The sequence below is a fragment of the Delphinus delphis genome, chromosome X, assembly GCF_949987515.2.
Source record: "Delphinus delphis chromosome X, mDelDel1.2, whole genome shotgun sequence".
NCBI lineage: Eukaryota > Metazoa > Chordata > Mammalia > Artiodactyla > Delphinidae > Delphinus > Delphinus delphis.
In genome coordinates, this window is record NC_082704.1 from 71,406,300 (window position 1) to 71,429,027 (window position 22,728).

At 36.7% G+C, this 22,728-nt stretch overlaps 1 protein-coding gene across 1 annotated transcript in view; it reads left to right on the top strand.

Moving 5' to 3' along the window:
* OPHN1 (oligophrenin 1) overlaps window positions 1-22,728 on the top strand; it is a 599,190-nt gene that overhangs the window by 550,324 nt on the left and 26,138 nt on the right. Inside the window, exons 20-21 of the mRNA XM_060002992.1 lie at window positions 8,581-8,728; window positions 17,868-18,191. Of these exons, the coding sequence (XP_059858975.1) occupies window positions 8,581-8,728; window positions 17,868-18,191 (472 nt within the window). The remainder of the gene's footprint in view (window positions 1-8,580; window positions 8,729-17,867; window positions 18,192-22,728) is intronic.

A 22,728-nucleotide genomic window follows, 5' to 3' on the forward strand; every position in this document is an offset into this window, starting at 1 on the left:
TTACAGTCCATCTTCTATGGCGCTAGGCTCCAGGTTTGCCCAAAGGGCAGACCAGCCCCCATCACCCTAGGTTTTAGTCCAGTCCCTATGAAATCAGCCTCCTTGACCCATCTGGCACCAGAATAGTCCCCATGGACCCAGATGGTAGGGCCACCCCAGTGATCCCCTGAGCCTAGTCAGCCCCCATGGACCCAGATCCAGATTCATCCACATGAACCCAGATCACAGGCCCATCACTGCAGACTCAAGTGTCAGGCCTACCTCAGTGAATCCAAGCCCCATGTCCATACGCTTGGATCCAAACACCAGGCCTGCCTGCCTGCTGACCAAGGTGCCAGACCTGCCTGCCCAAGAACTCAAGCAGTAAGTCTCCTTCTGGACACCACCATATGGCCCATCCAGAATCTCAGTATGAGAATGTGGAGAAAAGGGAACCCTAGTACATTGTTGGTGGGAATGTAAACTGGTGCAGCCAATATAGAAGGCAGTATGGATGTTTCTTATAAAACTAAAAATAGGACTACAATATGATCCAGCAATTCCACTCCTGGGTATATATCTGAAGAAAATGAAGACATTAATTTGAAAAGATACATGCACCCCAATGTTCTTCACAGCATTATTTACAATAACCAAGATATGGAAGCAACCTAAGTGTCCATCAATAAATGAATGAATAAAGTGGCTGTATATATATATATATATATATATATATACACACACACAATGGACTATTAGCCATAAAAAGACTGAAATTTTTCCATTTGCAACAACATGGATAGATTTAGAGGGTATTATGCTAAGTGAAATAAGTCAGACAAAGACAAATGGTGTATGTTATCACTTATATGTGGAATCTAAAAAATAAAACAATTGAATAAAATATAACAAAACAGAAACACTCACAGATATAGAGAACAAACTAATGGTTATCAGTGGGGTGAGGGAAACGGGGAGGAGCAATATAGTGGTAGGTGATTAAGAGGCATGTGTGTATACTATATATAAAATAAATAAGCTACAAGAATATATTGTATAGCACACGGAATATAGCCAATATTTTATAATAACTTTAAATGGAGTATAATATATAAAAATATTGAATCACTATGTTGTATACCCGAAAATAATATAATATTGTAAATCAATTATACTTTCATTAAAAAAAGAAATTCAATGGACTATAAGAAAACAAGATAAACAAGTAGACGAAATTAGGAAAGCAATGCATGAACAAAATTAGAAGTTCAACAAATGAACAGAAACCATTAAAAAAAAAAGAAATCCTAGAGTTCAAAAATCAATGACTAGACTGAAGAATTCAATAGAGAGCTTCAATATTACACTCTACCAAATAGAAGAAAGAATCAGTGAATTAGAAGAGTCATTTGAGACCATCCATTCAGAGGAGCAAAAAGAAAAGAGAATGAAAAAGAGTGGAGAGAGTCTATGTGAATTATGGGGTCCATTAAAAGAAAGAATCTATGCATTATTGGAGTCCCAGAAGTCCGAGAAGGAGAAGAATGGGAGAAAGCTTATTTAAAGAAATAATGGCTGAGAACTTCTTAAATCTAGGGATACACTTATGAAGCTAACTATCTCAAAATGTCAACCCAAAACAGTCTTCTCCAAGACACATTATGATGAAACAGTCTAAAATCAAAGACAGAGAATTTTAAAAGCAGACAGAAGGAAAAAAACCCTCACATATGAAGGAACCATTATAAGGCTATCAGCAGATTCCTCAGCAGACACCTTGCAGGTCAGGAAAGAGTTGGATGATATATGCAAAATGCTGAAAGAAAAAAAAAACCTTCCAACCATGAATATTTTACACAGCAAAGTCATCTTTCAGAAATGAAGGAGAGATAAAGACTTTACCAAACAAACAAAAGCTGAGGGAGTTTATCAACACTAGACCTGCCTTTCAAGAATACTGAAAGGAGTTGTTCAAGCTGAAATGAAAGGACACTAGTAATGCAAAAATATATAAAAATATAAAACCTACTGGTAGAGGTAAGTATATAGTGAAATTCAGAATACTTTAATACTGCAATATGTTGGTGTGTTAATTATGTAACTCTAATATAAACTCATTCTTCTCAAGTGCACATGGAACATTCTCTAGGATAGATAATAAGTTAGGTCATAAAATAAATGTAAGCAAATGTAAGAAGCTTGAAATCGTACCAAGTATTTTTCTGATCACAATGGTATGAAACTAGAAATTAATTACAGGAAGTAAACTGGAAAATTTACAAATATGTGGGAAACAACACACTTCTGAACAACCAATGGGTCAAGCAAGAAATCAAAAGGGAGGTCAAAAACTATCTTGAAAGGCATGACAATAGAAAAACAACCAATCAAAACTTATGGATGCAGAAAAGGCAGTTCTAAGAGGGGAATTTTACAGTAATAACATTTACATTAGACAAAAGAAAGATCACAAATAAACATTCTAATTTAACACCTCAAGAAACTGGAAAAAGAACAAACTCAGCCCAACGTTTGCAGAGGGAAGGACATAAAAAAGATCAGAGCAGAAATAAGTGAAATAGAGACCAGGTAAACCATAGAAAGAGGAATGAAACTAAGTTGAGTTTTTTAAAAGATAAGTAAAACTGAAAACCTTTAGCTGGACTAATAAATAAAGAGAGAAGATGCAAATGTATAAAATCAAAAATGAAAAGAGATACACGACAGAAATACAAAGGATAATAAGAGACTACTATGAATAATCATATGTCAACAAATTGGAAAACCTAGAAAAATGGATAAATTCCTAGAAATATACAAGCTACCAAGACTGAATTATGAAGAAATAGAAAATCTGAACAGACTAATAGTGAGTGAGGAGATTGAATCAGTATTCAGAAGTCTGCCAAAAAAGAAAAGCTCAGGTCCAGATTGTTTCATTGGTGAATTCTACCAAACATTAAAAGAAGAATTAATGCCAATTATTCTCAATTTAAAAATTTGAAAGGAAAAAAAACTCCCAAACTCATTTTATGAGGCCAACATTACCCTCATGCCAAAGCCAGATAAGGACTCTACAAAAAAAAAGGAGGAGGAGGAGGAAAGAAAGAAAACTGTAAGCCATAGGCCAATATACCTGATGAATATAGAAGCATAAATTCTCCACAAAATACTAGCATACTTAATTGAACAGCACTTTAAAAGAGTCATAGACCATAATCAAGTGGAATTTACTTCTGGGATGCAAGGATGGTTCAACATATGCAAATCAAAAAATGTGATACACTACATTAATAGAATGGAAAATAAAAATCTCAATATATGCAGAAAATTCATTTGCCAAAATTCAGAATCCTTTCATGATAAACACTCTCAGCAAATTGGGTATGGAAAGAACAAACTTGAACATTACCAAGAACATATAGGAAAAGCCCACAGCTAACATCATACTCGATGGACAAAGGTGGACAACTGTCCCTCTAAGATCAGGAACAAGATAAGGATGCTCATTGTGACCACTCCTATTCAACACAGTACTGGAATCCTAGCCAGAGCAATTGAGCAAGAAACAGAAATAAAATACATTAAAATTAGACAGGGCTATGAATTTCTGATAATTCTTTATTGGATGCAAGACATTGTTAATTTTACCTTCTTGTATGATGGCCATTTTTTATTGCTATAAATAATGTTCTTAAGCTTGTTTCTGGGGTGCAGGTAAATTACCCAAGAACAGCTTGATGCTTTCAAGTATTTCCCTTAGGCTTTTTTAGGCAGAAAATGAATACGATTTAGTCTAGGGTTAATTTTTCTTCATTAATGGGGCAAAATTTGTCTGTGTACTGTACTCAGTACCCTATGAATTATTTAATAATCCACTGTGGCTGGTGAGGACAGGAATTCTTCCAGCCACTGTGTGATCTTAGGTAATTGCTTCCTCTAATTCTTTCATGTGGTTCTTGCATCACACGTAGGTATTGATTAGTAGGCAGCTAAATTCGGTTTTTTTAACATCTTTATTGGAGTATAATTGATTTACAATGGTGTGTTAGTTTCTGCTGTATAACAAAGTGAATCAGCTATACATATACATATATCACCGTATCTCCTCCCTCTTGTGTCTCCCTCCCACCCTCCCTATCCCACCCCTCTAGGTGGTCACAAAGCACCGAGCTGATCACCCTGTCCTATGCAGCTGCTTCCCACTAGCTATCTATTTTACATTTGGTAGTGTATATAGGTCCATGCCACTATCTCATTTTGTCCCAGGTTACCCTTCCCCCTCCCCGTGTCCTCAAATCCATTCTCTACATCTGAATCTTTATTCCTGTCCTGCCCCTAGGTTCTTCAGAACCTTTTTTTTTTTTGGATTCCATATATACGTGTTAGCATATGGTATTTGTTTTTCTCTTTCTGACTTACTTCACTCTGTATGACAGACTCTAGGTCCATCCACCTCACTACAAATAACTCAATTTCATTTCTTTTTATGGCTGAGTAATATTCTATTGTATATATGTGCCACATCTTCTTTATCCATTCATCTGTTGATGGACACTTAGGTTGCTTCCATGTCCTGGCTATTGTAAATAGAGCTGCAATGAACATTGTGGTACATGACTCTTTTTGAATTATGGTTTTCTCGGTATATGCCCAGTAGTGGGATTGCTGGGTCATATGGTAGTTCAATTTGTAGTTTTTTAAGGAACCTCCATACTGTTCTCCATAGTGGCTGTATCAATTAACATTCCCACCAACAATGCAGGAGGGTTCCCTTTTCTCCACACCCTGTCCAGCATTTATTGTTTATAGATTTTTTGATGATGGCCATTCTGACTGGTGAGAGGTGATGCCTCATTGTAGTTTTGATTTGCATTTCTCTAATGATTAGTGATGTTGAGCATCATTTCATGTGTTTGTTGGCAATCTGTATATCTTCTTTGGAGAAATGTCTATTTAGGTCTTCTGCCCATTTTTGGATTGGGTTGTTTGTGTTTTTGATATTGAGCTGAATGAGCTGTTTGTAAATTTTGGAGATTGATCCTTTGTCAGTTGCTTCATTTGCAAATATTTTCTCCCATTATGAGGTTTGTCTTTTGGTCTTGTTTATGGTTTCCTTTGCTGTGCAAAAGCTTTTAAGTTTCATTAGGTCCCATTTGCTTATTTTTGTTTTTATTTCCATTTCCCTAGGAGGTGGGTCAAAAAGGATCTTGCTGTGATTTATATCATAGAGTGTTCTGCCTATGTTTTCCTCTAAGAGTTTGATACTGTCTGGCCTTACATTTAGGTCTTTAACCCATTTTGAGTTTATTTTTGTGTATGGTGTTAGGGAGTGTTCTAATTTCATTCTTCTACATGTAGCTGTCCAGTTTTCCCAGTACCACTTACTGAAGAGGCTGTCTTTTCTCCATTGTATATTCTTGCCCCCTTTATCAAAAATAAGGTGACCATAGGTACGTGGGTTTACCTCTGGACTTTCTATCCTTTTCCACTGATCTATATTTCTGTTTTTGTGCCAGTACTATATTGTCTTGATTACTGTAGCTTTGTAGTGTAGTCTGAAGTCTGGGAGCCTGATTCCTCCAGTTTCGTTTTCCTTTCTCAAGATTGCTTTGGCTATTGTGTTTCCATACAAATTGTGAATTTTTTTGTTCTAGTTCTGTAAAAAATGCCATTGGTATTTTGATAGGGATTGCATTGAATCTCTAGATTGCTTTTGGTAATATAGTCATTTTCACAATGTTGATTCTTCCAGTCTAAGAACATGGTATATCTCTCCATCTGTTTGTATCATCTTTAATTTATTTCATCAATGTCTTATAGTTTTCTTCATACAGGTCTTCTATCTCCTTAGGTAGGTTTATTCCTAGGTATTTTATTGTTTTTGTTGCAATGGTAAATGGGAGTATTTCCTTAATTTCTCTTTCAGATTTTTCATCTTTAGTGTATAGGAATGCAAGAGATTTCTGTGCATTAATTTTGTATCCTGCTACTTTACCAAATTCATTGATTAGCTCCAGTAGTTTCTGGTAGCATCTTTAGGATTCTCTATGTATAGTTATCATGTCATCTGCAAATAGTGGTGGCTTCACGTCTTCTTTTCCGATTTGGATTCCTTTTATTTCTTTTTCTTGTCTGATTGCTGTGGCTAAAACTTCCAAAACTATTTTGAATAATAGTGGTGAGAGTGGGCAATGTTGCCTTGTTCTTGATCTTAGCGGAAATGATTTGTTTTTCACCACTGAGGACGATGTTGGCTGTGGGTTTGTCATATATGGCCGTTATTATGTTGAGGTAAGTTCCCTCTATGCCTACTTTTTGGAGGGTTTTTATCATAAATGGGTGTTGAATTTTTGTTGAAAGCTTTTTCTGCATCTTTTGAGATGATCATATGGTTTTTCTCCTTCAGTTTGCAAATATGGTTTATCACATTGATTGATTTTACGCAGCTAAATTCTTAAATAGTACCCCTGAAAATCTTCAGAGCTCTCTGTGCAGCTATCTCCTTTCTGGTACCCTGCCCTCAAAACTCTCTCTTCCTTGCCCTCCTCCTACTTGCAACTCAGTGTCTTCAGCTAATGGAGACTGCTGGGCTTCTCTGGGTTTTTCTTCCTGTATTATGGCCCGAAGAATCTTTCCAGGCTGTAACATGGTACAGTCATGGGGCTCACCTCACCTCATTTATTTTTCCTGTCTCTCATGGATCACTGTCCTTAATTGCCAGATTTCAAATGCCTTCAGAATCATTGTTACATTTTTTCTAGTTTTTTAATTGTTTCATGCTGAAGTTGTAAATCTAATTTCTTTTGTCGTATTTTGGCTTGAGGAGAAAGTAGCTGTTATGGTCTTTTCAGAGGATAATTTGGCCTTTTATAACAGAATTTTAAATGTGTTTGTTTTTTGGCCCAGCAATTCTAGTCACTCTTCTAGTTGCTGGAGTTACAGCATGAACACAATGATATACTTCAGTATTGTATACAATCAAGTGGAGAGACAGACAACAAAAAACTAAATAAGTATTGAATACAATATACTATGTTAGAAAGTGATAAGAAAAAATGTTAAATAGGGACGGGGGATGGGAAGCACTTGGTAGAGGAAGCATGTCAAAGTTCTGATACATTTGCCTGGAAGGACTCACTGAGAAGGGTATATTTGATCGTTAATCCTACTGGAATCAAGAGAGCAAGCTATATGGATATCTGGAGGAAGAGCACTCCAGGTAGAAAAAACACTCAGTGCAAAGTCCCTGGTGTGTTTGATGAATAGCAAGGAATATTTGTAATAGCTACTATAGTGCCTAAGCAGATGCTCACAAAATGGTAGCTATTTAGAATATTATTACTAATGGTGGTGGAACCAGAAATATGACCTAAATGTATATGACCTCAAAGCTCATCTGCTTGCTACTATGTCATATTCTCTTTTCCGTATACCGTGAGACATTGAGACATATACAGCTTTATGATTCTTCTTACCTTGTTCTCTATCATTGTGAAGCTTTTACACAGGCTTGCCTTGTGTTCCCATTCATGTAAGTTTTGTGACTACAATCTATGTTGACTCTTGCCTGATAGAATGTTGGGCTGTGACATTTCTCTTTGCATTAATCATTGGGGTTGATTTCATTATTGCAATGGACACTGGTCCCCTTCCTCCATCACCACATATGTGTGTCTTCCCAAAATATTTTCACTCTTCCCAAAAGTCATTCTCCCCAGGGACAGGAAGATCTTAAGTGCATATGAGACATTATATACAAATTCTAATCACAGCTCCTCCCTCACTTACCCAGCACTTTTTACATCTTCCAAGGCACTTTGTGTTTGTCCTATCTTTTTTGAATAAGTAATGCATACATGGTATGAAATTTTTAAAGATCAAAGTGATATAGGGGTGAAAAATAAGTTTCCTCCATACTTCCCTTAGCCACTCATTAGTCCTGTCTTGGGGCAAACAATGTAACCAGGTGTGTTTTTTTGGGGGTTGTATCTTTTCAGAAATATTGAATGCATGTGGGTGTTTTTAATCATTCTTCACACACCACCCCTACCCATACAATGTACCTTGACTACCCTTTTCACTTGATTCTCACTCACCACACCCTGTGATAGGTGGTGTTCCCACCAATTTACAGATGAGGAAGCTAAGGCTCAGAGATGTGAGATGACCTTTTTCTGGGTTTTGTTGGCAGAAGTAGTGACTTTTTTACAGTTTCCCAGGCAGTAAGTGGAAAATCCAGGACTGATGTTGCAGGTTTTTAAAGTAATGATCTAATTGGTTTTATTAAATGATCCATGTATTGGGCAGCATCCCATCTAATAAATAGAAGGGTGCTCTCCTGATGTTGCAGTTTTTGTCTGCATTCTTTCCTCCACCCTGAGAAGTACCAGATCCTGCACCTCAAACATGATAGGAGATCTCTAAACACTTGCTGGTAGCTAGAGTGATTAAGAAAATCCCCACAATTCCTTTAGTCATATTAGAATTGCTATGGCAGACTTTAGGTGTAATGCTGATGGGCATCAACTGGTAGTTAGCATTAAGGATACAAAAAGTTGATCTTTCTAATTGTTTTCTGGAAATATTTCCCCTCTACAGATTTATTCAGGTCCACCTGAGGAAAGTACTGCACCCCCAGTGCCTCCACCTCGAGTGACAGCAAGAAGGCACAAACCAATCACAATTTCGAAGCGCTTGCTGAGGGAAAGGACAGTTTTCTATACTTCTTCCCTGGATGAAAGTGAAGGTCAGTACTAAAGTTTACCCTTAGCTTCTTAATATTGATTGGAGACAAAGAGAATATTGAAAGGAAGACATGGAGGCATAACCATCTTTTCTGAAAAGTTAGACGTTTTCTGGGTCCTGGGCCAGGCAAGCCAAGGTTTGTAAAATTTGTGCCCAGAGAGTGAATTATTCTTTTGGCAGTGGATAGGACAGAGATGAACCTGTAAAATCAGCTACCATTTTCCCTTAGCAGACCAGTGAAGGATACAAGGTGTTCTTAGATCTGTACCTCAGTACATTGAAATGAGTGAGCAATGTGTTTTCTGAATGTTCTGAGTTTTTAAATACAAATTCAGTTAACATAGAGAACTGATTGCTGAATAGGAGTTTCTAGTGCTTGTCCCTTCACAGTAATGTGAATTCAAACAACCATCCATGCATGAAAACCCCTTCATGAAATCTATGGAATCCAGATGAGAGTTCAGAGAACCTGGGTTGAGTACAGAAATAAGAAAAGGTACATTGCAGATGCTAGAAAGGACATTTTCATATTACCCATGTCACCCTTCCCCCAAGCTTACACAGTGTAGTTCAGGGAGAAATCCCCTCCACATGGAGGAAGGAGAGTGAGATGAGCACCCAACTTTACCTTGGACCCCAGCAACAGGCCCACCCCAGTAAACCCGAGCACCAACCCATCCCCCATTTTTCCAGACTCTAGGCCAGCCTCCACCAACCCAAGCTCCAGACCTGCCCCAGCACTAGGCCATTCTCTGCAGCCCCAGGCACCAGGCCTGCCCCTGAAGACCCAGAATCCAGACCCATTACATGCCAAGCTGGCCCCTGTGGCTCTAGTCTCCAGGACATAACCATAGTTCAGCATACAGTCCAGCCTCCTGCAGATCCAGCCTCCAGGTCTGCCTCAATGCCAGGCTAGCCCCCTGGACCCAGGCTTCAAGCTCTCCCCTGTAGATCCAGGATGAAAACTTGCCCATCCACTGACCCTGGCACCAGACCAGCCTACCCAAGGACTCCAGCAGCAAGCCCACTTCTGGAGCCTGCCAGGTGGCCTAACCAGAATCTCTGGTTGTGCTGCCTGACCAAAGGCTTTCCTTGCCAAAGCCAGGAAGATGTGCCTGTTTCTTCAAATAGGTAAACACCCACTCAAGGTCACAAGGATCAGGAATAATCAGGGAAACTTAACACCACCAAAGGAACAAAATAAAGCACAATGAACTCATCCTAATGAAATGGAGATCTATGAACTGTCTGAAAAGGAATTCCAAATAATCATCTTAAAGAAGCTCAGTGAGCTACAAGAGAACTCAGACAACTAAACAAAATCAGGAAAATAATACATGAGAAGTTCAAGAAAGTTATAGAAATCATAAAAAAAGAGAACCAAAAAGAAATTCTGGAGCTGAAGAACACAATGACTGCATTGAAAAACTCAGTAGAGAGCTTCAACATCAAACTCGAACAAGCAGAAGAAAGAATCAGTGCAGTCAGACAGGTCACTTAAAATTATCCAGTCAGAGGAACAAAAAGAAAAAAAGATTGTGAAAATGAAGAAAACCTAAGAGACCTATGGGACACCGTATACAAACCAATATACACATATGGAAGTCTCAGAAGGAGCACAGAAAGAGAAAGGGGCACAAAGATTATTTAAAGAAATAATGACAGAAAAATTCCTAAATCTGGAGAAGGAAATGAACATCTGGATCCATGAAGCCCAAAGAAACCCAAATAAGTTAAACCTAAAGAGGATTTAACCAAGACACATTGTTATAAAATTCTCAAAATTCCAAGACAAAGAGAATTTTGAATGCAGCAAGAAAAAAGCAAATCATCAAATAAAAGGAAACCCCCATAATACTGTAAGCAGATTTCCCAGCAGAAACCTTGCAGGCCAGGAGAGAATGGGTTGATATATTCAAAATACTGAAAGGAAAAAAACTGCCAACCAGGAATACTATACTGGGCAAAGCAGTCCTTCAGAAATGAAGGAGAGATAAAACGAAGGAGTTGACTACCACCAGACTTGGTTTAAAAGAAATGTTAAAACATATCATACTAAGTGAAGTAAGCCATACAGTGAAAGACAAATATCATATGAAATTGCTTATATGTGGCATCTAACAAAAAAAGATACAAATGAATCTATATACAAAACTGAAATAGACACACAGACATAGAAAACAAACTTATGGTTACCAAAGGGGAAAGTGGGTGAGGGATAAATTAGGAGGTTAGAATTAGCACATATACACTACTATATATAAAATAGATAGCCAATAAGGACCTACTGTATAACACAGGGAAATATACTCAATATTTTTAATAACCTATAAGGGAAAAGAATCTGAAAAAGAGTGTATATATATATATATATATATATATATATATATATATATATATAAACTGAATCACTGTACTGTATATATAACTGAATCACTGTGCTGTACTCCTGAAAATAACAGGACGTTGTAAATCAACTGTACTTCAATTAAATAAATAAGACATGCTAAAAGAGGGTATTCAAGTTGAAATAAATGGACAGTAACAACATGAAAACATATGAAAGTATAAAACAAATTGGTAAACATAATATAGCCTAATTCAGAATATTCTAATACTGTAATAGTGATGTGTAAACCACTTTTAATTCTAGTATGAAAGTGAAATTACAAAAGTATTAAAAATAACTATAGCTACAATAATTTGTTAATGGATACACAATCTAAAAAGTTATAAATTATGACATCAATAACATAAAATGTAGGGGTAGCAGTCGTTAAAATGTAGAGTTATTATATGTAGTCAATGTTACTTTGTTAGCTTTAAACAGACTGCTATAACTATGTTTTATGTAAACTTCATGATAAAAGACCCCAAAGCAATCTTGAGAAAGAAAAGCAAAGTTGAAGACTTTATGATTTCAAAATATACTACAAAGCAATAGTAACCAAAAGAGTATAGTACTGGCATAAAAATAGACATATATACAAATGAAACAGAATAATGAGCCCTGAAAAAGTACACACATTTATGATCAATTGACCTTTGATAAAGGTGTCAAGAATACACAATGGGAAAGTATAGTCTTTTCAGTACATGGTGTTGGGAAAAATAGATATCCACATGCAGAGAAATTGGATCCTTATCTCACACAATATACAAAGATCAACTCAAAATGGATTAAAGACATAAATGTAATACCCATAGCTGTAAAACTACAAGAAGAAAATGTGGGGGGAAAGCTACTTGGCATTGTCTGGTCTGGGCAGTGATTTTTTTGGATATGACCCCCAAAGTATAGGCAACAAAAGCAGAATGGACAAATGTGATTGCATCATGCTAAAGAGCTCCTGCACAGCAAGGGAAACAATCAAGAAAGTGAGGAGACAACCTACAGAATAGGAGAAGATATTTGCAAATCATATGTCTGATAAGGGGTTAATATTCCAAAATACATAAGGAACCCATACTACTCAATAATAAGAAAAGAAATAACCCAATTTTTAAAGGTCAAAGGACCTAAATAGACATTTCTCAGAACAAGACAAATAAATGTCCAACAGGTATATGGAAAGTTACTCAACATCACTGATCATCAGGGAAATGCAAATCAAAACTACAAGATATCATCTCACACCTATTATAGTTATTACAAAAAAATGACAAAAGATAACAAGTGTTGACAAGAATGTGGAGAAAAGGGAACCCTTGTACATTGTTGGTGGTAATGTAAATTAGTACAGCCATTATGGAAAGCTGTGTGTAGGTTTCTCAAAAAATTAAAAATAAACTACCATATAGAGTTGTCAGCTGCCTGGCTGAGTGTTCAAGGCATACTCAAACATTGATACAGAGCCCCTTTGCAAACACTGGGAGTCATATTGGTTCTTAGTGTTTTAAGGCAATCTCTGTCTAATCATTAGCTGACCACAAAACTAACTAAGCCGTGTCTTTAGTGGCCACACTCAACAAAGAATACAGATTTAACATAAATGGGTGAAAAAAGTCAGTAAACTAACAATAATAACTAAAATAAACAGCAACAACAACAAACCTTGGGGAGAAGAGATAATCTGAATTTCAGAGTTGCTATATTACTTAAACTGTCCAGTTTTCAATAAAAAATTATGATATATCTAAAGAAACAAGAAAGCATGACCCATACACAGGAACAAAAACAAAAAGCAATCAAATAATTGCTACCACATAACCCAGCAACTCCACTCTTAAGTATGTACCCAAAAGAAATGAAAACACAGCTTCACAAAGACTTACATTTGAATATTTATAGCAGCTTTTTTCATATCAGCCAAAAACTGTGAGCAACCTAAATGTTCATCAACTGATGAATGAACAAACAAACTGTGGTATATGCATACAATGGAGTACTACTCAACAACACATAGGAATGAACTACTGATACATGTATCATCCCCATCCTCCAGGTATATCAGCTTCTTTCAGGACCTCAAGTATGCCCTCATAATCCAGGCCTTTGCACCTGCTATCCCCTTTGCTGGACACTCTCCCTTGGCACTTTCGCATGGCTGGGTCATTCTTATGCTTCAGGTCTCAAGATAAGTGCCACCTCCTCCAAAAGTCCCTCTTCAGCCACCAAAGTGGCTCTCCTTGGTTGTTTGCCTCTGTCCCTAGTTTGTTTCACTCATACCACTTATTAACAGTTCTTCATATTTTGTGATCTTGTTACTTCTTTTTTTTTTTTAAATTTATTTATTTATTTATCTTTGGCTGTGTTGGGTCCTCATTTCTGCGTGAGGGCTTTCTCCAGTTGTGGCAAGCGGGGGCCACTCTTCATCGCGGTGCGCGGGCCTCTCACTGTCGCGGCCTCTCTTCTTGTGGAGCACAGGCTCCAGACGCGCAGGCTCAGTAGTTGTGGCTCACGGGCCTAGTTGCTCCCCGGCATGTGGGATCTTCCCAGACCAGGGCTCGAACCTGTGTCCCCTGCATTGGCAGGCAGACTCTCAACCACTGCGCCACCAGGGAAGCCCTCTTGTTACTTCTTTTTGGTTGCCCACAGAACAAAAGTTACCAACTGTGTCAATGAAAAAATATAAACTACCATATGATCCAGTAATTCCACTTCTGGGAATATATCCAAAGGGAATGAAATTAGTATCTCGAAAAGATATCTGCACTCTCATGTTCATTGCAGCATTATTTACAATAGCTGCATATGGAAGTAGCAAAATGTTCATCAACAGATGAATGGATAAAGAAAATGTGAGAGATACATAGACACACACCCAGAAACACACACAGGTGCACACACACACACAAAAAATGGAATATTATTCAGCCTTAGGTACAAAAGAAGGAAAACTTGTAATTTGTGACAACATGGATGAACCTGAAGAACCTTATGCTAAGTGAGATGAGATAAGGGCAGAGAGATAAATGCTGCATGATTTCACTTATATGTGGAATCTAAAAAAGTCAAACTCATAGAAGCATAAAGTAGGATGGTGGCTGCCAGGGACTTAGGGGAGAGTGAAATGGGGAGGTGTTTGATCAAAGGGTACAAGGTTCAGTTATTCAGGATGAATATGTTCTGGAGATATGATACAGCATTGTGACTGTAGTTAATAATACTATATTGTATACTTGAAGTTTGTGAAAAGAGTAGATCTTAAATATTCTTACCACACACAAAATTTGAAACTATATGAGGTGATGGATATGTTAATTAGATTGATTGTGGTACTCATTTTACAATGTATTCATATATCAAAACATCACATTGTATACCTTAAATATATACAATGTTTATTTGTCAATTATATCCCGATAAAGCTGGGGAGAAAATCAGCTCACATGGATTAAGTACTATGCTAGGTGGAATTAAGACAGTCCCTGGCCTCAAGGAGTTTATAGGCTAAATGGAGATAGATAGATGATAGATAGATAGATAGATAGATAGATAGATAGATAGATAGATAGATACAGATAGATAAACAAATAAATGCCATTTAGTTGAATAATTGCTTAGTATGGATTCTGCACCCATTTTAAATGGGCCTCTCTCCTCACTAGTCTGTTGAGACCTTTTTTGTCAAGATTACCAACAATCTCCATGTGCCACTCCACTATTATCATACTCAGCCTGTGAGAAGCATTTCATTTTAGTTACTCTTCCTTCTTGAAACACTTATTCACTTGGCTTTCAGGACACCAAACTCTCCTTCTACCTCACTAGACATTCCATTTCAGTCTCCTCTTGGTTTTCCTTTTCTTCTCAATTTCTACATGTTGGAAGGTCCCAGAGTTTTATTTTGTTTTGTTCTGTTCTATTTTTCTCAGTCCACTTCTCTGTTTATATTTGTTTTCTGTGTGATCTCATTCAGTCTCATGGTTTTAAATATCTTTAAAATATGAGGATGATTTTCAAATTTATATATCAAGGAGTACTATCTCCCCTCTTCCCATCTCAAACTCCCTGTTCAACATCTCTCTTTAGATGACTCATGGACATTTCCAATTCAAAATGTACAAATACTCTTGATTTCCTATTCCTCCTCAATCTACTCTTACTCTGGTCTCCCTCATTTAAGTAATTGGCAGTACCAGTCACCCAATGGCTAAGGTCAAGAACTTTGGGATGATCCTTGATTACTCTCTTTTCCTTTTACCTTACACCTAATCCATCAGCAATTCCTCTTAGCTCTCCGTGCACATTGTATGTTGAACCTACTAATTCCTACTGCTACCTTCCTGGTAGAGCCACCATCATCTCTTACTTGGGTGGCTACAGGAGCTTCCAAACTCTTATCCTTGCTTTTCTTCTTGCCTGACTATAATTTGTTCTCCACAGCAGCCAGTAAGATGTGTATTCTTTTAAACATGTAAATCAGATCATATCATTCCCTCTGGTCCAAATTTCCAGTGACTTCTCTTCATTTTTAGAAGAAAATTTACATTTTATTCTGCATTATATGATCCTCACTTACCTTTCTGATCTCATTTCTGAACTTCACTGTCTCTCTGTACCCTTTGTTCTCTCTGCTCTAATCTCATTGGTTTTGCCATTCCTTATACATGTCAAACTTACCCAAGGTCCTTTATATTTGCTGTTCTCTTGGTTCTAAACATTCTTCCTCCAGAACTTTGCAAACTTTACTCCTTCATTCAGATCTCAGCTAAATGACGTCTCTTCATAGAGACCTTCTCTGAATACTCTATTTAAATAGATCTTTCTCCTTCTCCATTACTCTCTATCCTTTTACACTGCTTTATTTTATTCCTATCACTTGCTACTTTGTTCACATGTTTATTATCTGTCTTTCCCATTAGAATGTCAGATCCACTTTTATCACCAGCCTCTAGAACAATTCCTATATATCCCATGTGTTCATTAAATACTTGTAGAATAAATGGCTGGGCGTATAGGGAATAATGAAGGGAAAGAGATCACCCAGTTTAAGGGATCACCTCCTTAGGAGGTGATCTGGCATTTAGGAGAAAGTAGAAGGGAACACTGAATGCCTACTCTGTTGTTCCATACTCCCATTTTAATTGGATAAACTCATTTATTTGTCTATTTACAATCTCCCCAAATACACACCAGAAAATATAATCTCTATGCCAGCAGAAATTTTTCACTCTGTATCCCTAGTGCCAGCATAGTATCTAGCATATCATAAATCCTCAATAAATGTGTGTAATAAATGAATGAACTGGGTGATAGTAGACCTGAGATATAATTTAACCTTGGCCACTAGCTTACTGAATAACTTGGGCTAGTCACTTCCTTATTCTGGGTCTTAATTTGCCCCTCTGTGTGAGGAGTTCTTTGTGCCAGAAGATCACCAATGGGATCACCCACTCTAGACAATTTTCTAACTTTTTTTTAAACTGAGATATAATTCATATGAAATAAAATTCACCCTTTTCAAGTGTAGGTCAGTGGTTTTTAGTATATTCACAAGCTTGTGCAAACATCTAATTCCAGAACAATCTTCTTCATGCTTTTTCTGCATCTATTGAGATGATCATATGGTTTTTCTCTTTCCATTTGTTAAGATGGTGTATCACATTGATTGATTTGCATTTTTGAAGAATCCTTGCCACATGCCCAATCTTGTTTCATCTGTACCCCTATCAATTGCCCCAACTCAGACATCATGTCATTTCATCCATAAATGTTTCAGTATGTACCTGTAAAAGATAAGAACACTATTTTAACCAAAATCTCAGTACCATCGTCATACATAAAAGAAAAGAACACTAAACAACATAGTAATTCCTTAAGATCACTGTCTAGTCAGTATTCAGATTCTCCTATTTTTACATTTTTTTTGAAAAAAACCAGGATCCAAATAAGACGCATATATTACAACTGGTTGACATATCTCTCAGGTCTCATTTAGCTGACCAGAACCTCTGTTCTTAACCACTACACTCTGATCTAGGTTTTCTATTACCAAGGAAGGTGATAATTTCCTTAGAGCAGGAGTTCTCAATCGGGGGTTCATTAACAGCTTCAGGGGGTTCCATGAATCTCTTAAAATTAGTTTTCAAAATTTTACATGTATTTGTGTAGGTTAATTTTTCTAGGGAGAATATCCTTGGCTCTCATTAGCGACTCAAAGCTTTAATTAAGAAACAGGGCAACTGAAAAGCATATACTATTGTCACAGGAAATTGTAAACCACAAAAGCTAAGGGAAAGCCATAAAGTGGTGAGTTGAGGATGTCTTTATGAGGATGGAGAAAGAAGTTAAATTCTGTTAAGTGTATTACCTTGAAATTTAAGAGATCTTTATAAATTACTTTTGAGAGAAATAGAAATAGGGATTAAATGGTACCTTATTTAAAAGTAATATAATGTACAATTGATTGGGGTCTCTTAAGTCCCTTTTTAACATATCCCTTTAAATAAAGTATCTTGGCATATTGTGGTTTTGCTGAATTGTGGTCATGAAAATAATACTCAGATCTTAAACTGAATTCCCTGTTTTATGAGACTTGTGACTCCACATGAACTGGAATGGGTAGAGACTGATTTTGTGGGATATCATTGATTTGTTCCATGACAATAGTTCCTTTGAATATGTGTATAACTTTGCAATATTATATATACAAAGGTTATCATTAATGTTTCCTCTTTGCACCATCTTTTCCTAGATGAAATCCAACACAGAACACCGAATGGTACTATCATCAGCAGTATAGAACCAACCAAGATGCCACAACACCCCAAAATGCCTATGCAGAGAAGTGGGGAAGCAGATCATGGGAGGAAATCCCCAAGCAGGCCTGTTTCAGATGGCAAGTTGGAGTCCTGCCTCGAGGTGGATGTGGGGAAGTTGGTATCTAGGCTGCAGGATGGAGGGACCAAGGCCATACCAAAGGCCACCAATGGACCTGTGCCAGGTCATGGGCCCACTAAGACCTCCTCTTTCCATGTAAAGAGACCAGCTCCTCGGCCCCTGGCTCACCACAAGGAAGGTAAGTGCTTGGGAATCCCACAGGGAAGAGAAATTACCTCAACTATTTTTTTTTATATTTCCCTAGAAATTGTTCACTTTAATAATTTCATTAAAATAACATAGAATTATGCATAGGATCTTACCAATTAAAAATATTCTCCATTGAATGGATTTTATAATCTCTTACTTAGGTTTCTTTTTTTTTTTTTTATCCCACCACCACCCCGCCACTCGCTTTCCCCCCTTGGTGTCCATACGTTTGTTCTCTACATCTGTGTCTCAACTTCTGCCTTGCAAACTGGATCATCTGTACCATTTTTCTAGATTCCACATATATGCGTTAATGTACGATATTTGTTTTTCTCTTTCTGACTTACTTCACTCTGTATGACACTCTCTAGGTCCATCCACGTCTCTACAAATGACCCAATTTCATCCCTATTTATGGCTGAGTAATATTCCATTGTATATATGGACCAAATCTTCTTTATCTATTCGTCAGTCAGTAGGCATTTAGGTTGCTTCCATTACCTGGCTATTGTAAACAGTGATGCAATGAACATTGGGGTGCATGTGTATTTCTGAATTATGGTTTTCTCTGGGTATATGCCCAGTAGTGGGATTGCTGGGTCATATGGTAGTTCTACTTTTAGTTTTTAAACAAACCTCCATACTGTTCTCCATAGTGGCTGTACCAATTTACTTTCCCACCAACAGTGCAAGAGGGTTCCCTTTTCTCCACACCCTCTCCAGCATTTGTTGTTTGTAGATTTTTTGATGATGCCCATTCTAACCAGTGAGACGTGATGCCTCATTGTAGTTTTGATTTGCATTTCTCTAATAATTAGTGATGTTGAGCAGCTTTTCATGTGCCTCTTGGTCATCTGTATGTCTTCTTTGGAGAAATGTCTATTTAGGTCTTCTGCCTGTTTTTTGATTGGGTTGTTTTTTTTTTAATACTGAGCTGCAGGAGCTTTTTACATGTTTTGGAGATTAATCCTTTGTTTGTTGATTCATTTGCAAATATTTTCTTCCATTCTGAGGATTGTCTTTTCGTCTTGTTTATGGCTTCCTTTGCTGTGCAAAAGCTTTTAAGTTTCATTAGGTCCCATTTCTTTATTTTTGCTTTTATGTCCATTACTCTAGGAGGTGGGTCAAAAAAGAAATTGCTGTGATGTATGTCAAAGAGTTCTTTACATAGTTCTTCCTATGTTTTCCTCTAAGAGTCTTACAGTGTCCAGTTTTACATTAAGTTATTTAATCCATTTTATTTTTCTGTATGGTGTTAGGAAGTTTTCTAATTCATTCTTTTACATTTAGCTGTCCAGTTTTCCCAGTACCACTTTACTGAAGAGACTACCTTTTCTCCATTGTATATCCTTGCCTCTTTTGTCATAGATTAGTTGACTATAAGTGCATGGGTTTATCTCTGGGCTTTCTATCCTGTTCCTTTTATCTATATTTCTGCTTTCATGCCAATACCATATTGTCTTGATTACCGTAGCTTTGTAGTATAGTCTGAGGTCAGTCTCATTCCTCCAGCTCCATTTTTTTCCCCTAAATATTGCTTTGGTTATTCGGGGTTTTTTGTGTCTCCATACAAATTTTAAAAATTTTTGTTCTAGTTCTGTAAAAAATACCATTGGTAGTTTGATAGGGATTGCATTGAATCTGTAGATTGCTTTGTGTAGTATAGTCACTTTCATAATATTGATTCTTCCAATCCAAGAACATGGTATATCTCTCCATCTGTTTGTGTCATCTTTGATTCCTTTCATCAATGTCTTATAGTTTTCTGAGTACAGGTCTTTTACCTCCTTAGGCAAGTTTATTCCTAAGTATTTTATTATTTTTGTTGCAATGGTGAATGGGAGTGTTTCCTTAATTTCTCTCTCTGATGTTTCATTATTAGTGTATAGGAATGCAAGAGATTTCTTTCCCTTAATTTTGTATCCTGCAACTTTACCAAATTTACTGATGAGCTCTAGTAGTTTTCTGGTGGCATCTTTATATTATCTATGTATATTACCATGTCATCTGCAAACAGTGACAGTTTTACTTCTTCTTTTCCAATTTGTATTCCTTTTATTTCTTTTTCTTCTCTGATTGCCATGGCTATGACTTCCAAAGCTATGTTGAATAATAGGGGCAAGAGTAAACATCCTTGTATTGTTCCTGACCTTAGCAGAAATGCTTTCAGTTTTTCACCATTGAGAATGGTGTTTGCTGTGGGTTTGTCGTACATGGCTTTATTATGCTGAGGTAGGTTCCCTCTATGCCCACTCTCTGGTGAGTATTTTATCATAAATAGGTGTTGAATATTGTCAAAAGTTCTTTCAGTATCTATTGAAGTGATCATATGGTTTTTATTCTTCAATTTAGTAATGTGGTGTTTCACATTGATTTATTTACATATATTGAAGAATCCTTGCATCCCTGGGATAAATCCCACTTGATCATGGTGTATGATCCTTTTAATGTGTTACTGGATTCTGTTTACTAGTATTTTGTGAAGCATTTTGGCATCTATCTTCATCAGTAATATAGGTCTGTAATTTTCTTTTTTTGTAGCATCTTTGGTTTTGGTATCAGGGTGATGGTGGCCTCGTAGAATGAGTTTGGGTGTGTTCCTTCCTCTGCAAATTTTTGGAAGAATTTGAAAAGGATGTGTATTAGCTCTTCTCTAAATGTTTGATAGAATTCACCTGTGAAGCCATCTGGTCCTTAACTTTTGTGTGTTGGAAGATTTTAAATCACAGTTTCAATTTCATTACTTGTGTTTTATCTGTTCATAGTTTCTATTTATTCTTGGTTCAGACTTGGAAGGTTATACTTTCTAAGAATTGGTCCATTTCTTCCAGGTTGTCCATTTTATTGGCATACATTTGCTTGTAGTAGTCTCTCTTATGATGCTTTGTATTTCTATGGTGTCCGTTCTAACTTCTCCTGTTTCATTTCTAATTTTATTGATTTGAGTCCTCTCCCTCTTTTTCTTGATGAGTCTGGCTAAAGGTTAATCAATTTTGTTTATCTTCTCAAAGAACCAGCTTTTAGTTTTATTGATCTTTGTTATTGTTTTCTTTGTTTCTATTTCATATATTTCTGCTCTGATATTTATCATTTCTTTCCTTCTACTATCTTTGGTTCTTTTTTGTTCTTCTTGCTCTAGTTACTTTAGGTGTAAGGTTAGATTGTTTATTTGAGAGTTTTCTTGTTTCTTGAGGTAGGATTGTATTGCTATAAACTTCCCTCTTAGAACTGCTTTTGCTGCATCCGTATGTTTTGGATCATCGTGTTTTTATTGTCATTTGTCTCTAGGTATTTTTTGATTTCCTCTTTGATTTCTCCAGTGATCTCTTGGATATTTAGTAATGTATTGTTTAGCTTCCATGTGTGTGGGGTTTTTTTACGTCTTTTCCCCCTGTAATTTATTTCTAATCTCATAGCCTTGTGGTCGGAAAAGATGCTTGATAAGATTTCAATTTTCTTAAATTTACCAAGGCTTGATTTGTGACCAAAGATGTGATCTATCCTGGAGAATGTTCCATGTGCACTTGAGAAGAGAGTGTAATCTGCTGTTTTCAGATGGAATGTCCTATAAATATCAGTTATATCTATCTTGTCTATTTTGCCATTTAAAGCTTGTGTTTCCTTATTAATTTTCTGTCTGGTTGATCTGTCCATTGGTGTAAGTGAGGTGTTAAATTCCCCCACTAGTATTGTGTTACTGTTGATTTCCTCTTTTATAGCTGTTAGCATTTGCCTTATGTATTGACGTCCTGCTATATTGGGTGTGTATATATTTATAATTGTTATCTCTTCTTCTTGGACTGATCCCCTGATCATTATGTAGTGTCCTTCCATGTCTCTTGTAACATTCTTTATTTTAGTCTATTTTTTTCTGATATGAGTATTGGTACTCCAGCTTTCTTTTGATTTCCATTTTCATGGAATATCTTTTTCCATCCCCTCACTTTCAGTCTGTATGTGTCCCTAGGTCTGATGTGGGTCTCTTGTAGACAGCATATATATGGGTCTTGTTTTTGTATCCATTCAGTGAGCCTGTGTCTTTTGGTTGGAGCATTTAATCCATTCATATTTAAGGTAATTATTGATATGTATGTTCCTGTGACCATTTTCTTAATTGTTTTGTGTTTGTTTTTGTAGGTTCTTTTCTTCTTTTGTGTTTCCCACTTAGAGAAGTTCCTTTAGCATTTGTTGTAGAGCTGGTTTGGTGTGCTAAATTCTCTTAGCTTTTGCTTTTCTTTAAAGCTTTTGATTTCTCTGTCAAATCTGAATGGGATCCTTGCCAGGTAGAATATTCTTGATTGTAGGTTCTCCCCTTTCATCACTTTAAGTATATCATGCCACTTACTTCTGGCTTGTAGAGTTTCTGTTAAGAAATCAGCTGTTAACCTTATGCAAGTTCCCTTGCATGTTATTTGTCATTTTTCCCTTGTTGCTTTTAATAATTTTTCTTTGTCTTTATTTTTTGTCAATTTGATTACTGTGTGTCTTGGGGTGTTTCTCCTTGGGTTTATCCTGTATGGGACTCT